Below are 16,339 nucleotides of genomic sequence, written 5' to 3' on the forward strand. Positions count from 1 at the left end.
TCATGTGTATGTACATGTATGTGTATTTGTATGTGTGCATGTGTGCACACATGTGCGTGTGTGTGTGTGTGTGTGTATGTATGTGTGTCGGCTCTTTACCAGTAGATAGCTGTGAAGAGAGAAGCCTACCAGGTCTCTCCAGGGCTGAGCAGGATGGTGAGTGTCAGCAACCCAGGAAGAACCACACTGGGCCAGAGTCTTGTCAAAGCAGGAACTCGCTTTAATGTGGCAGCAATTTGCTTATATAGACAGGGCAGGGAGGTGGGGATAGGGGACAGGGTGAGATGACATATGGGGTGGTGTGAGATGATGAGGGATAGTGACTTCGCGGGGTGTATGAAACTTTTAGATGTCAGCGGTAGCTGGGCAGAGCAATTTCATCTAGGCCGTGTTGAGCATTCTCAAGTGGAGGCGAATGGCTGATCTCGAATATCGAGCCAGGCTTGGGTTCATCTTCAAGGCCCAAACCAAGCCCAAGTAGGGCCCAACCTGTGTGTTCATGTGTGTATACATGTGTCAATGTGTGTGTGAATGTGTGTGAGCATGTGTGTGCATGCACATGTGTATGTGTATGCATGTGTGTGTGTGCTTGAAATTGTCAAAAAATGAATTTTTTAAAACAGAAAAATATATATATATAAGAGATGTGGAGAAATTAAATCTCAGTTGTGTCAGCCACTTCTGCTTGTTAGGACTACAGGGCAGGTTGCAAATAGCACTGTGGAAACTGACTGAGGTACTGGGAGTTCAGGGACCAGAGTCACCCTTGCCTTGCACAGTATAAGGCCTGGAGTCCACATCCCCACCCAATCCAAGAGGGATCAGTCCGGTTCCTCATGAGCAGGTAGTGCTCAGGACCTGGCAGCCATTGCAGGGGCTCTCAAACTCTGCATGTAGGGTGGCTGTGAGCCTGGTTCACCTGTGATCTCACTGAATCTTTGTGAGCAATGAGACATGAACTCATACCGCGGCACCCAGGACTAAGAAGCCAACATCAGAGAATGTTTTCAGTGTAGACTTGGGCTTCCTGGATGGTTTAGAAGCAACGGTCAGTGCAGGGGCAGTGGAATTGCTAATGATGCACTTAGACACACGTAGGCACCAGCATGAACGGCCAAAGCAAGGATCTGGAATCTCCACCTCAAAGAATATGGTCTCTGTGAAGAATCGAGTTGAAATTTTTATCGGGATTGCATTGAATCTGTAGAGTGCTTCTGGCAAGATGGCCATTTTTTACTGTATTAATCCTGCCAATCCATGAGCATGGGAGATCTTTCCATCTTCTTCGATTTCCTTCTTCAGAGACTTGAAGTTCTTGTCATACAGAACTTTTACTTGCTTAGTTAGAGTCACATCAAGGTATTTTAGATTATTTGTGACTACTGTGAAGGGTGTTATTTCCCTAATTTCTTTCTCAGCCTGGTTTTTTATTTTATTTTATTTTATTCTCTTCTTTTTTTTTTTTTTTTTTTTTTTTTTTTTTTTTTTTGAGGTGAAACTGGGAAAGGAGATATCATATGACATGTAAATAAAGAAAATATCTAATTAAAAAAAGAAACAAAGAAAAATAACACCAAAAAAAAAAAATATATGGTCTCTCATTTACAACCCAAGACTCCCGCTGAGTCTGGGAAATCTCTGAGTCCCAGGACACTCCTTCAGCTCAGGGTTCAGTAAGCTCTGCATTAACAGTTACATACTCAGCACTGCAAACAAACAAACAAACAAACAAACAAACAAAAAGGATGTAAGATTTAGGGCTCGAAAGGTGATTCCGCAGTAAAAAGCACTGATTACTCTTTCAGACATCCTAAGTTCAATTCCCAGCAACCATGCGATAGCTCACAACCATCTGTAATGGGATCTGACGCTCTCTTCTGGCCGTGCAGATAGAGCACCTACATACATAAAATAAAATAAACCTTAAAAAGAATGTAAGATTTGGGCCATCAGGCATGTGCTGCCTGTCTTTAATCTCAGCACCTAGAAAGCTAAAGCACACAGATCTTTGTGAGTTCAAGACTAGCCAATGCCACATCGTGATCCCTGTCTCAGTGAAAACAAATGAACTATACCAGAACAAAACAATAAATAAATAAGATTCGGGTAGTCAGTCACCACCAGCAATAAGATAAAGTTGGACCTCATCGAATAGACTGCCTCTCTGTGAGTTCTTGAGTCTGATTTTGGGGAGGGATGCTGTTCAAGAGACGTTGGAATGTATAATGTCTATACCTTGAGAAGGGGCAAAGGGGGATGGAACAAGGCCAGCGTCGGAGAAACCTGGGAAACAGTGTCCTGCCTAAGCTGTGTGTGTCAAGCCTGTGACTTCCTCTCTACTTCCCCTGCAGAATGACATCACTCCTTTACATGTTGCCTCGAAGCGAGGAAACGCAAACATGGTGAAGCTATTGCTGGACCGGGGTGCGAAGATCGACGCCAAGACCAGGGTAAGTGCCCTGCCCGGCCCGGGACTGTGTGACTCTCCCAGAAGGAGAAACCCTCACCTGGTGCCATTACTGTGGGCAAAGGCTATTTTATTTCTCTCTCATTTATTGTTGTCTCTTGGAAAATGAGTCCCATTTCATATACTGTTGGTATGCGTCTAAGTGGCCGTTTATAGAGTATAGCATACCTGTGTGTGTGCCTCTTACCTTAGCCCTTGACTTGGGTAGGCAAGGCAACCATTAGAATTTCGTCATCTAAAATTAGAAGAACAAAATACCCGGCCAGTGACCAAGGTGTTTGTCAACTATGTCAGCCTGAAATCCCAGTCAGGATGAGTACATCACAGAGCCCAAATTCATAATAAATTCCCATCCAAGAAAGAGTGTCTCCCTGACTCAGCAGAACCTACACGTGTGTGTGTGTGTGTGTGTGTGTGTGTGTGTGTGAACACACAGAGACTGTGGCAGCATGCATAAGGCCTATACAGGTTCAGGCCAGACAGCGTCCCAGGGCTGAGAGGGGAACGTGGACAGGAACTACCACCCCTCACCAAACAAAAATGATCTCCAACTGACATCTGCTTGAACAGGAAAAAATTAGTTTTCTCCAATGGAGTCCTGCCAAGCATATTGACCACAGGGAAGGGCAGACTCCATGCCCGGCAATTGATGGCCAACACAAAATGAACTCAATGGTATTTCATAGACTTTTTATCTCATCAATTTCTCTGGGCATCTTTTGGTCTTCCTGGTCTTTTGCTTGCATATTATGGTTTCCAAGTTTGTATTTTTCTAGAGTTTGGGTTTGTCTATTTCTTGTGCTTTCTCTTTGCTTTCTTTCTTCCTTCCTTCCTTTCTCTCTTTCTTCCTTCCTTCCTTTCTTATTATTTTGGTTTGCTTGCCTTTTTGTTTGTTTGCATGCTTGCTTGCTTTCTGAAGACAGTAAAAAAGAATGCATGGAGTCAGGTAGGTAGAGAGGATCTGGGAAGAGTTAGAGAAGGGAAACCATAATCGGAATATATGGTATGAAAAAAAAAAGAACCTGAAGTCGACCAAATAAAGTAAAAGTCTTAGTTAAGAAAAATATACAGGGGCTGGAGAGATGGCTCAGCGGTTGAGAGCACTGGCTGTTCTTCCAGAGGTCCTGAGTTCAATTCCCAGCAACCACATGGTGGCTCACAACCATCAGTAATGGGATCTGATGCCCTCTTGTGGTGTGTCTGAAGACAGCTACAGTGTACTATTTATCTACATAAAATAAATAAATAAATCTTACAAAAATAAAAAAAAAGAAAGAAAGAAAGAAAAGAAAAATATACAAAGACTTTCCTTTCTCCAGTTTTATGTGTTTTTAGAAGATCTGAACCAGAGGCAGTCTAAACACAGTGTTGTTTGTGTACTGAAGCCTCACTGACAGGGTCTCTGGCTTGTCACCAGGCCCTGCTTCCAGGAGTCCTTATCTCCATGGTCCTAAAACTAACCTGGCAGAACAACTGTATTCCAGTCATGCTTTGATTTCCTGTCTTATTTACTATTAATGACACGTATTCACTCAACCAATAAGTGACCAGTAAACGTCTACTCCACTCAGAGAAGAGGCAAAACAGACATTGCTTGTCCTAAAACCATAAGACCATAGGCTGGCTTACTCTCTATAAGTCCCTAATCCTGCCCAGCCTGGATGTTTAGTAGACTGACAAGTTGATGGTTGAACCTGAAAAGCATAGCCATACCCTAAAAGAATCAACCCTACTGGAGAGAGAAGTGAGCAATGGTAAAAGTTGCCCCCTGAAGGACCATCTCTCTACAGAGCAATTGAGTTGGGCCATACTGAATTGACTTTTCTACATCTCAGTAGAAATTGTCAGTATGTCAAGAAAGCTAGACCTGTTCTTAGCTCTGCTAAGCATGAGCTCCGGAAAGGAGTTGTAGAGGACAGTGGTGGGGCAGTGATGGCTCTTGCAACTTAAGTCACTAGGAGTCTCTGTCACAGAGGATTGACAGGTTTAGGAGCCAATCAGAAGAGCAGCAGCTTGAGGTGCTGCCCATCCTCTGGGAACTTAGTTGATTGAAGATGACCCTATTTCTCTCTCTGTTGGGAGTCTTCACTCACAAAAAGAACAAGTTATTTCTCATCTTGCATCCTACACAAACACATAGGACAGTGGTTCTCAATCTGTGGGTCTCGACCCCTTGGGGGGGTCCCCTTTGCAGATCTCATAAGACCATCTGCATAGCAGATATTTATCTATATTACAGTTCGTAACGGTAGCCAAATTACAGTTGTGGAGTAGCAATGAAATAACTTTGTGGTCGGGGGTCACCATAACAGGAGGAACTGTATGAGAGGGTCGCAGCCTCAGGAAGGCTGAGAGTCACTGCCATGGGAAGTTCAGATAGACGGGCAGCAGGGTTTCTCGTCTCTGTGACCAAATGCCTGGAAAAACATAGCTACCAGGAGGAAGAATTCACTTAAGTTGGAGGGGATACAACCCATCATGGCAGGGAAGCACGGCAGCAGGCAGCTACATTGTAGAAGGAGGTATACGCAACTGGGACTCCACACCGCCTCAGATCTTAAAGGCACAGGAGGCTGAGTGTGGACAGGAAGTGGTGCCGGGCCCTAAAGCTTCAAGGCTTCTTCTCCCGGTGACCCAGTTCCTTAAGCGAAGGCTCCTGAAGATTCCACAACCTCCCCAGACAGCAGCACTTCCTGGGGACCAATTACTTCAACACAGGAGCCCATAGGAGGCCTTGCACATTGAAACCACAACAGGGTTTTGCATACGGCCACATCACAGGGAGACAAACATTAGAGTCCAGACGAACAGCAGCAGCTAATTGAGATCGGGACAGCATGTTAGGCAGCTTTATTTCTGTGCCCCTGAACTTCTGGTTTACTGTCAATAAATGGGGGGAGGGGGTCCCCTCACTACTACCCGTTCAGTGTTATCTAGATATATGTACCTTCAGTCCTGTTGGGAAAAAAATGTGGGTATGAAGGAAGCACGACTGGATCAGGGGTCCTCAACCTTCCTAATGTTATGACCCTTTCATACAGTTCCTCGTGCTGTGCGGACCCCCAACCGTAAGATCACTTCATTGCAACTTCATAGCGATAATTTTGTGAACTGTAATGTAAATATCTGATATGCAGGGTAGTTGATATGTGACCCCCACCCCTGCCAAAGGGGTCTCAACCCACAATTTGAGAACCGCTGGCCCAGAGGAGTCAGAAGAGGAAAACCTGTCTTGCTTTCTCACATTCTGCTACGGAGTGGGTCCGGAGACATTTCTAATTCTGTGCAGTCCAAATTGCTGCCTAAACAAATGGAAGAGAGTAAAGTATATCCCTCAAACATGTGAGCTACTTGGCATTCTCTGCATAAGTGGCTCCCACCCATGACTCTCCCCCACCCTCCTTTACTTCCCAGTACAGCCAGTAAGCTTCCTGGACATCTTATACATGTCTCCTCGACATCTTATACATGTCTCAGTAAGAAGAGCCATAGGGGTGCTGGCTGCATATGTGGCAGAGATGGCCTTGTTGGACATCAGTGGGAGGAGCGGCCATTGGGCCTGAGGGTGTTTGATGCCCCAGTGTAGGGGAATGTCAGGACGGGAAGAGGGGAGTGGGTGGGTGGGTGAGGGAGCAGCACCCACATAGAGGCTGGGGGAGGGAGGATGGGATAGGGGGTTTCTGAAGGGGAGACCTAAAAGAGGAAAACATTTGAAAAGTAAATAAAGAAATAGATCTAATTTAAAAAAGAAAGAAAAAAAAGACTGGTTTAAAAAAAAAAAGAGCAGCCATGGGTACATGGTATATGGGTATTATAACTTTAATAATAATTAAGGCTGGGGATATTGTTTCAGTGGGCAGAGAGTGTATCACACAAGTGTGAGGACCAGAGTTCAGATCCCCAGTACCCATGTAAATTCCAGATGGACACAGCAGCTCGCCTGCAATCCGAGAACATGAAGGTATAGGCGGAGAACCTTAGAGCAGGCTACCTCACTGGACCTCGTGGATTGGTGAGCTCTGGTGAGCAACTGAGAAACCCTGCCTCAATATATAAAATGAAGAATGATCAGCATCAACCTCTCCCTCCATTAACACACGTGTCCCTCACAGAAGGCCGGCACACACACACACACACACACACACACACACACACACACACAAAGAGTAATTAGGGTAAGACATAACTCAATGGTAGAACTCTTGCCTAGCATATAGAAGTCTCTAGATCCAGTCCCCAGCACCATGGGAATTAAAGAAGAGAGACTACAAGCTTCAAGATGCTTACATAGAAATCTTTCCCAGAGTTTAGAAGGACCTGATGTTCCAGAGTATCTGGGCCTCTGTTTATTCGATTGCAAGAAGGCATTCCCCAAGTCCCCAGAGCCATCATGCTGAACGGATATTGCCCGGCCTATTGGCTCATTCTAACTTTTGCCAATTCAGTGACATGGCCTGCAGGTGCTTGCATGATGATGGTGGAAGAGGGTGGGCTGTAAGCATTCACCAGAGATGATGGTGGAGTGGGTGGGGTGTGAATACTCACCAGCATGGCAGTGAAAGTGTATAGGGGTGTGAGCACTCAGCAGGGATGACGGTGGAGTGGGTGGGATGTGAGCACTCACTTTGGACCTGGTCTAGATGCCACTCTTGATGCAGAGGCTTTATGGAAGTTGCTTCTTTTCCAGCAGGATCTTTATGGCTGGGTTTCTTTATAGCCAGCTATGTTCTGAGGACCACCTGCTGTTCTCCGCACTGAGCTCTCTCGCTGTCTTCCAAGCTAGCATGAATGTTGGGATCTTGTTGAGGGAAGACTCCCTGTGGCAGATGGTCTCTTACCATTTTTACTTCTTTTGCGTCAGTCCCCAGCCCAGTCAGAGACTCGATATAGTCCTTATTCTAGAACAATTCTAAATGCCTCTCTTGACTAACTTCTCACCGTTTACTAATAAGGTGGCAGGCTTGCATTTCCTGGTAAAATGCATTGGGGGGCTCTGAGAGCAAGCAGGGCTGACTCCTGGGATGCTGGCACCAAGCCTCTAAACCTGACCTGACCTTCTAGCTTTTCTACAAGGCACCTAGTGCCCCATCCTCACATACCCCATTACTCAACATCACACGCAAGTCCATCTCAGTCGCCATAGCGCTTCGCATAGGCTCCATACTCCAAAAGTATCCATTCACTGGACATGTGGAAACAAGATGGACTCCCTAACGTTACATTTGTCAAAGGGCCTTAATGGGCTTAATGGTCCTTCTGTGATGTAATTTTTCTCCCCATCCTCAGTGACGTTTGAGTCTTATATAAGAGTGAGAAGAAAATTGATACACAGAGAGATGCAGTGGGAGGGGTCTTCATAGTTCCTTCAATCTACTACCCTGAGATGTTTTCCAGAGAAAACAGCCATAGCTTATATATTTACCCTACAACCCCCCCACACACACACTCACCCTCTGGAATATAACTGGTTATATTTCTCAGTTTAAAACTAAGAAAAAGATAACCAAACTTCTGCTTGCCTTTACAGTCTTCAGAGTAGGGTTGTCCTTGTTAAAAACAAATCCTTGCCAAAAAAAAAAAAAAAGTCATAGAAAGGCCTTTGTCTGAGGGTTTTACTGCTGTGAACAGACACCATGACCAAGGCAACTCTTATAAGGACTGGCTGACAGGTTCAGAGGTTCAGTCCATTATCATCAAGGCAGGAGCATGGCAGCATTCAGGCAGGCATGGTGCAGGAGGAGCTGGGAGTTCTACATCTTCATCTGAAGGCTGCTAGCAGAATATTCACTTCCAGGCAGCTAGGATGAGGGTCTTAAGCCCACGCCCACAGTGACACACCTACTCCAACAAGGCCACACCCACTCCAATAAGGTCACACCTACTCAAAGGGGGCCACACCTCCCAACAGTGCCGCTCCCTGGGCCAATCATATATACAAGCCACCACAGCCTCTCTCAAGGGAGGAGATTTTAAAATACAGCTTCATCAGAGTTCAAATGGTTAGCACAAACACTAGGTGACATGAAAGGTTCCAGGTTTATCCATGAACCAAGACTAGTTGACAACATTTCTTCATGTCCTACAAAATGGACTGATGGCTTTCCTGTCACAACAGTTGGGAACTTAGCCCAGCATTGTGATGCCCACCTTAAATCTCAGCACTTGGGAAGAAGAGGCAGGAGGATCAAGAGTTCAAGGTCAGACTGGACTACATGAGACCTGCTACCCCCAGAGATCTCAAAAAACAAGCCACAGCAACAAAACCCCAATGTTGATAGGAGCTGGAAAGGCGACTCAGTGGTTAAGAATGCATACTATCTTTCTGAGGGCCCTGGTTCGGTTCCCAGCACCAACATGGCAGCTCACAACCACCTGTAACTCCAGTTCCAAGGGATCCAACACCTTCTCCTAGTTAACGTGGACACCAACCTACACATGTTGCATATATGCACATACAGGCAAAACACTCGTCTGCATAAAATAAAAATAACTCTTAACAAGTATTGGACCCTGAGAGCATTTGTGAAGATGAAACGCCCCGGGCGTTTGAAGGAAGGAATCTGTCCCACAGCCTCAGAATAAGACAAGAGACTCTTTCCCTTTTTCTTGACATTTTGATGGCACACTGGAAAGACCGTTTACCTTGTTCAGGAGGAGTGCAGGACCACGAATGAGTACTGCATGCCTGGTTCTATAGAAGAATCAAACTAGCGAGCTCAGGACGGTCACTGCTTTCGTTACTTGCCATTCAGTCGCAGGTGCAAGCACCCTACTTCATCTCCTGCTCTCTCCCACCCCCAACCCCAGGGTGCTGCGCTAACACTGACGTCCAACTTCTCTGAAACAACTCAAACCAGCTAGACAGCAAAGGACTCCACAGTGACTCCACTGTAAATATCCAGATGGTACCCCTTTCTTAAAACAAAGTCACAGCAAAAACAAAAACAAAAACAAAAACAAAAACCTCACTGTTGGATTTCATTCTGAGACTTGATGTGAATTTTTAAACACAATAACGTTCTCTTGAGAAGTATTTGTGCACGCCAAGGATCTAATTTCAGAAAATTCATAGACACAGTTAACATTCACACTTAACAAAAATCAGTTTGTTGGGAGATTTATAATACGTGAAAATCCTGTCATATTTATAACGCCCCCAATCAAACCAAATAGAATGAATGGAATTGTGTTACAGAATTCTCATGTTATTCATAAAGTTAAGTATGATATTGCTTCAGCATATAACATTCATAAGATTGATATTGCTGCATAACACAATGATAGTTTGATTATGATCATGTAGAGTATATGTTATAGTCTTCAGGCAGTCGTCACCGTCAAAAGATTTAACTAAAAAGTCAAATGAGAAGACTGGAGAGAGAGAGGAGAGAGAGAGGAGAGAGAAAGAGAGAGAGGAGAGAGAGAGAAGAAAGAGAGAGGAGAGAGAGAGGAGAGAGAAAGAGAGAGAGGAGAGAGAGAGAGGGAAGAGAGAGGAGAGAGAGAGGAGAGAGAAAGAGAGAAAGGAGAAAGAAAGAGGAAAGAGAGAGGAGAGAGAGAGGAGAGAGAAAGAGAGAAAGGAGAAAGAAAGAGGAAAGAGAGAGGAGAGAGAGGAGAGAGAAAGAGAGAGAGGAGAGAGAGAGAGGAAAGAGAGAGGAGAGAGAGAGGAGAGAGAGAGGAGAGAGAGAGAGGAAAGAGAGAGGAAAGAGAGGATATACAGGTGGTTGATGGGTAAATGATGAATGGATGGGATGTATTGATGAGCATTCTTGTAGCTTAGCATTCTAAATAACACTCAACCTGAAACAAGACAAGAGACACAAAACCCACTACACCAAATAATATAGGGTTATATTCTCTCCAGTTTATGAATAGAGAAAGGCCAAAAGGTTTCTCACATTCTTCTCCTTCAACTTTTTTTCTATATATATATTCTCTTTTACGTTTGCACATGCATGCATGCATGTACATGGGCTACAGCATGTGTGTGAGGTCAGGGGACCAGGCTGCCCCTTTTCATACTGAGTCCTCCCACCAGCTCCTATTTTCATTTTAACTGAGTGGACGGCGCTGCAATCAGGTAGAGAAGGAAGAGATTCTACGTCCATATAGAATGGCAGAAATGAAGTCTTGTTTGGGCAAGAGTACTGGATGCGTGTATTGATTCGTATTTGACATAGTAGACAAAACCCAGTGTTTCGGAGGCAAGTCCACACATGAACCCTCATTGCCAAACTTGGCTTCCTGTGTAACCTGGGACAGGTACATCGAACCACCCAGAGCATTTTCTGATCTATAAATAGAACCCCTAAGACGTCTCCCGTGGAGCAGTGGTCCAAATAAAATAAGACCCCCCAAGTATAAAGCTCCTGTAACAGAGGACGTTAAAAATGGCTCTCCATTTTCTCTTGGGTTAACTCTACAACTGCCTATGATTTAAAGCAAGGGTCAGTCAAGTTTTGAGTGGGTGGGCATGCCAACATAAAGAACGAGCGTTTCTGCTTTCTAACTCTAATCCCTGTTCGTTGGTGTGTCTTGACTGCCGCATCAGTTCTTCTTGGGTGCATTATTTCCTGATACTGTTCTCAGCCATTTCAATATAATGATCTACTTTACATTCAGAGTATTCCCCAGAGTTCCCCCTTGCTTTACTTCCTTCTCCATCTCTAGATGGGGGTGGGGGTGGGGGGATGCTTAGGAAAGAAAAGAGATGAGCATAGCAGGCACAAACCAAAATAAACACATTACTTCTGGAAATCCCTCTCCCAGCCATGAATTCATATCCCTCTAGTCTTGACTTTGAGCAGCATCGTCTGTTCTGGATAACATTCTCTGCTGTGACACCCCACCGTCCCCAACTTTCAGGTCCAAGTCCTTGCTCTGTACTCTGCACAAAGGTCAGACTGAAGGGAGGTCTCTTTGGCCTTTGTGTGCATACAGTTCAGCTCTTTGCCTGACAGGAACAAGAGTTCTGTTCAGCCAGAAGCACGCAGTTCCCATCTCACTTAAAAGATTACCATCACCGAAATGAAATACAAGCCCAGGACCAGCCTGTATGGGCAATTCAAAAGTCTGCCCAAGGGAAATCCATTCATTACATTAGTGCTTTAAAAAATCTAGGGGATTGGAAAGAAAATTGCCAACCCCTTGCAATTCCATTTCCAGCCCATAACGTCGCCATGGCAACTCAGCTTCCCACTCGATCCTGTCTAGTCTGTTATATATGTGTGGTGTGGAAGTGGGCTCCCTCACCTCCCCCAAAATTGCCTTTGCCAAGAATCTGTCAGATGGGAGTTAATGTTACATGAGGTTGGAGAACAGCTTTTTTTTTTTTTTTTTTTTTAATCTAAGACTCCTTGTAATTGACACTTTACATACATTGCAAGTTTGCAGGGGTCAGTAACCAAAAACAAATTCTTGTGCCAAACAGACAAACAAACAGACAAACAAAAAAACCCCACCAACATTTGTGTAATTTGAAAGAGAGGAATACGGAAGTGTTTACTTGGCAAGCACATTATCCATAAAAGCTCTTTGATACGCTCGCCAGTATCCTGGTTTACAAGAAAGGAAGATGTTATTAGAACCAATTCTGAGAATTAACAGATTGAGTCAGGCTCTTCAGTCGAATCTTCATAGACAAACGGCTTCCTCCAGTGAGAATTTCAGGAGATTGGGATTTGGGGGTTTTTTGTTTTGTTTTGTTTTAGTTTTAGTTTGGTTTTTGGTCTTTGGGTTTTTTGGGGGAGGGGTGTTTTGTTTTGTTTTGTTGTTGCTGCTGCTGCTGCTGTTCTGTTTATTTGGTTGGTTGGCTTTTGGTTTTTCAAGACAGGGTTTCTCTGTGTGGCCCTGGCTGTCCTGGAACTCACACTGTAGACCTGGCTGGCCTCCAACTCAGAAATCCACCTGCCTCTGCCTCCCAAGTGCTGGGATTAAAGGCGTGCGCCACCACCGCCCAGCGTTGTTCTTTTTAAGGCTGAGATGTTTCAATAGTGTTTCAGCAATAAATAAAATGAATCCAAAACAAGAGGGGAAACAGGACCTGTGAGATGGCTCGCTCAGCAGGTAGAGGAGCTTGCCACCAAGCCTGGCAGCCTGTACTTGGTCCCCTGGACCCGTATGGTAGGAGAAACCCGGCTCCTGAAGTTGTCCTCCGACCTCCGCATGCATGCCATGGACACAAACATGCACACACAAACAAATGAATGCAAAGTGTAAACTTTTTTTTTTTTAAATCTTACTCATTGAACTAGAAAATACTTGTTTAAAGGTTAGTTTGAAGTCGGGGGATATGGCTCAGGTGGTAGCACGCTTGCCTAGCATTTATGAAGCCCTGGGTTAGAGCCCCAGCATTCACATAAAAGGGATGGGGTAACCTGATAATCTCAGTGCTCAGAGGGGAAGATAGCAGGATTCGGAAGCTCAGCCCTTAACCCTCATTCCGGGTTAGAAGGCAGACTGAACTACCCGATACACTGACTCAAAAACAAACTAACATGCAAACACCCTTGAAAAGGCATCCACTCCCTCGGTTCATTGACTTAGTAATTGAGGAGAGGGGGTGCTTGTTTTCGTTTGTTTTGTTGGTTTGTTGTTTTGTTTTCTTTTGGCTCTCTGATATGTGGCCTTACTATGTAGTCTAGGATTGCCTCAAACTGTCTTTGTAGTTCAGGCTATCCCCGTGCTCCCCATACTCCTGCTTCAATCTCCCTGGCACAGGCAGAGTGTCCCATTATGCCCTGTTAGATTCAGTCACCTCTTCATCGTTTTTCTTACCTTTGGGATTAGGGGGCTAATGTTGAAGAAAAAGGTAATCATGGTGCTTAATTAAAGAATGCCTGGAAAGATGGCTCAGCGGTTAAGAGCACTTGCTGTTCTTCCAGCGGAGCCATGCTTGATTTCCAGTACCCATAACCACCTGGAACTATAAGTGCAGGTGATCTGATTGATTTTCTCTTCTAGTCTCTGTGGGTACCTGCCTACATGTACATGTGTCTATACACATGTAACAGTAAAGAGATGTCTTTTAAAAAGTTGATAAGTAAGGGGCTAGAGAAATGGCTCAGTGGTTAAGAGTACTGACTGCTCTTCCAGAGGTCCTAAGTTCAAATCCCAGCAACCACACAGTGGCTCACAACCATCTGTAATGGGATCCGATGCCCTCTTCTGGGGTGTCTGAAGACAGTAGACAGTATACTCACATACATAAAATAAATACATTTTTATTTAAAAAATATTTGATAAGTCAGGCAGATTTCTCTACTACAGAGCCTCACTGTACAAACCCAAGGGAAGAGAGAGCCCAGCTCAACTCTGAATATAACAAGGAAAGTTAAGGTGTGAATGTGAAGCAGAGCTCCAGAAGTTACTAAGAGGCAACAGCATCATGGGGTAGAGAGATTGTGGCCAATGCAACATGGCAGACGGAATCCTTTTCTGAAGGTAGATTTGGGTACTAAGATGGTGGTGAGTGGGGTTAAGGGACTGTAGGGGAGTCTCTCTGAGCTGACCTTGCAAGGCTCCCTTCCAGAGGAAGCAGAGTAAAAGGGTCAAAACCCTAAAGTTGGGACACTGATAGGCGTCAAGCTGTAGGGGCGAGTTCAAGTTAGATGTTCCCTCAAAGGAGGAACAGAAAAGAAGACAGAATGGCAGAGGTAGGAAGGTCATATGGAGTTTTTGGAGAGCCTTCTAAGATATAGCGCAGCAGTTCTCAACCCGTGGGTCTCGATTTCCTCGGGAGTTGAACGACTCTTTCACACGAGGTCGCATATCAGCTATCCTGCACTTCAGACATTTACATTATGATTCATAACCGTAGCAGAATCCCAGTTATGAAGTGGCAACGGAAATAAGTTTATTTGTTGGAGGTCACCACAACATGAGGAACTGTACCAAAGGGTTGCAGCTTTAGGAAGGTTGGGATGCACTGCTGTAGCAGATTGGTTCTGATCATGGGTCACCAGCACTGGGTCAACTGGGCATGGTGGTGCATACCTAGAACTCTAGCTCTCAGGAGGTAGAGGCAGGAGAATTTAGAGTTCAGGGTCATCCTGGGGCAACATAGTGAGTTTGAGGCTAGCCTGGCCTATAGAAGATGCTGTGTTGAGGAAATTAAAAAAGAAAAGAGTAAGAGAGGTAGAAATGCTGTAGCATTAAGACAACAGGATTTAGATCTTGGAAGAGTGTCCAGTGTGTTGTGGCAGGTGCGACCACAAGTGTGCTAACTGGAGAAGGGAAGGGGGCAGAGAAAGCCAGGTTGAAGCTGGGATAGATGTTAAAAAGTTTAAAATGCCACCCTGAAGAGCAGTTTCAGTTTTGTGCATAGGTAGATGTTGGTATGTGCCAGGATGGGCTCCTGTACAGAGGCGAGTATAGAGAATAGTATTTGGAGAGCCTTGTCAAGTCTATGATTCCCCGTCATGTTGCCTTGAGATGGGGAATCTCCCCCTGAACTTGGAGCTTGCTGATTTCTGACTAAGTTGATAGCAACTGGTAAAGCCCCAGCATCTTCCTGTCCACCCCCACATCCCAACACTCCTTCATCAGCACCAGCAACGTTGAGGCGGGAGGGTACGCATCACTGTGGCCGGTTTCTTACATGGATGCTGGGGATTTGAACCGAGGTCTTCATGCTTCCTCCCCAGCACCACCCTGAAGAACTCATAGTTCACAGAGAAGTGAAAGGCAGTCACTGGTATCCTTCCTAAACAGAGCTCTGTGCTGGGGGACTGTGCTCAGGAAACTAAGCCACCATTCAGTAATAAAGCCAAAAAAACAAAACAAAACAAAACAAAACTTCAAAGTCCATGCCATTTTCTTTTTTTTTTCTTTTTTTCTTTTTCTTTTTTGACCAAAAGATATAAAGTATAACCAGTGCCTGCCAATTTTCCATACTCTTTTTGACTGAATCAAGTATGGCTTGTTGAATGTACACATCTTAAGTCTTAGGCAACCTCAGCGTCCTTGACTGTAAAAAAAAATTTGTTCCGCTCACTAAGGGTCCTCCCTTAACTCACAGTGCTGGTTTCTATTGACCTACAAATGTCCCTAGAAGCTCAGCCAGTCCCACCTGTACAGCTGGCCTTCGTGACAGGATGCCCAGCTTCCTTGTGGGGCCTCTCTCCTGCTGGGACCGTCCTTGAATGCAGAATAATGTAAAGAGTGCCAGCTCACCTTTGCAGCTGATGGGGGAAGGCCAGCATTAAGAGCATTTCGAGGACTCTCCTGTTGGCTGCTCTCCGCAGTTTAGGGGGACTGATGAATCTGACCTTGGGAAACAGCTGACTGCGCCACCAAAGCAAGGTGATTGAGAGAGCAGAGGCTGCAAGAGTTCCCCGGGCCCTGCTCTCCCACGGATGAGAAAGTCTTCTTATCTTGAGTCCGCAGTTGACAGCAGATATATAAGCGTTAGGCTGTAGCAGAAGGAAGTTGAAAAACTGAGCTTAGGGATTGGTCTTCCCTGCCCCTTGGTTGTCTTGACTTGCCATTATTAATAGCCCTAATCTCCCCTGGCAAATATCCTTGCAGTGTGGGGATAAACCGAGGGTCCCACACCTGCTGGGCTCAGTGCCTGAGCTGTGCCCACGTCCCCTCTGGTCTCGTCCTGAATTCAGCCTGTACGTCCTTGGGTAGGTAATCCCATCTCTTTAAACCATAAGGGTTTAATTGTTCTTTAACTAATTGTCATTTGTGTACATCGGATATGCACGTCCGCGTTCATATCAGAGTACGATTTTGTGGAAGTCAGTTATCTCTTTGCACAGGTTCCAGGGACAGAACTCAGGTCTCCAGGTTTATGTGACACGTATCTTTTACACGCTGGGCCATCTCTCTGGCTTTCCCTAGAGTCTTTTTTTTTTTTTTTTTTTTTTTTTT

The 16,339-nt window shown here is 45.0% G+C and overlaps 1 protein-coding gene across 41 annotated transcripts in view; it reads left to right on the forward strand.

The window, feature by feature from the left end:
• Positions 1-16,339, forward strand: part of Ank3 (ankyrin 3) — a 642,120-nt gene that overhangs the window by 455,235 nt on the left and 170,546 nt on the right. For all 41 annotated transcript variants that reach the window (XM_031347661.1, XM_031347659.1, XM_031347665.1 and 38 more), the window contains one exon: positions 2,352-2,450. In XM_031347661.1, the coding sequence (XP_031203521.1) occupies positions 2,352-2,450 (99 nt within the window). The remainder of the gene's footprint in view (positions 1-2,351; positions 2,451-16,339) is intronic.

Source organism: Mastomys coucha, unplaced genomic scaffold (genome assembly GCF_008632895.1).
Source record: "Mastomys coucha isolate ucsf_1 unplaced genomic scaffold, UCSF_Mcou_1 pScaffold3, whole genome shotgun sequence".
NCBI lineage: Eukaryota > Metazoa > Chordata > Mammalia > Rodentia > Muridae > Mastomys > Mastomys coucha.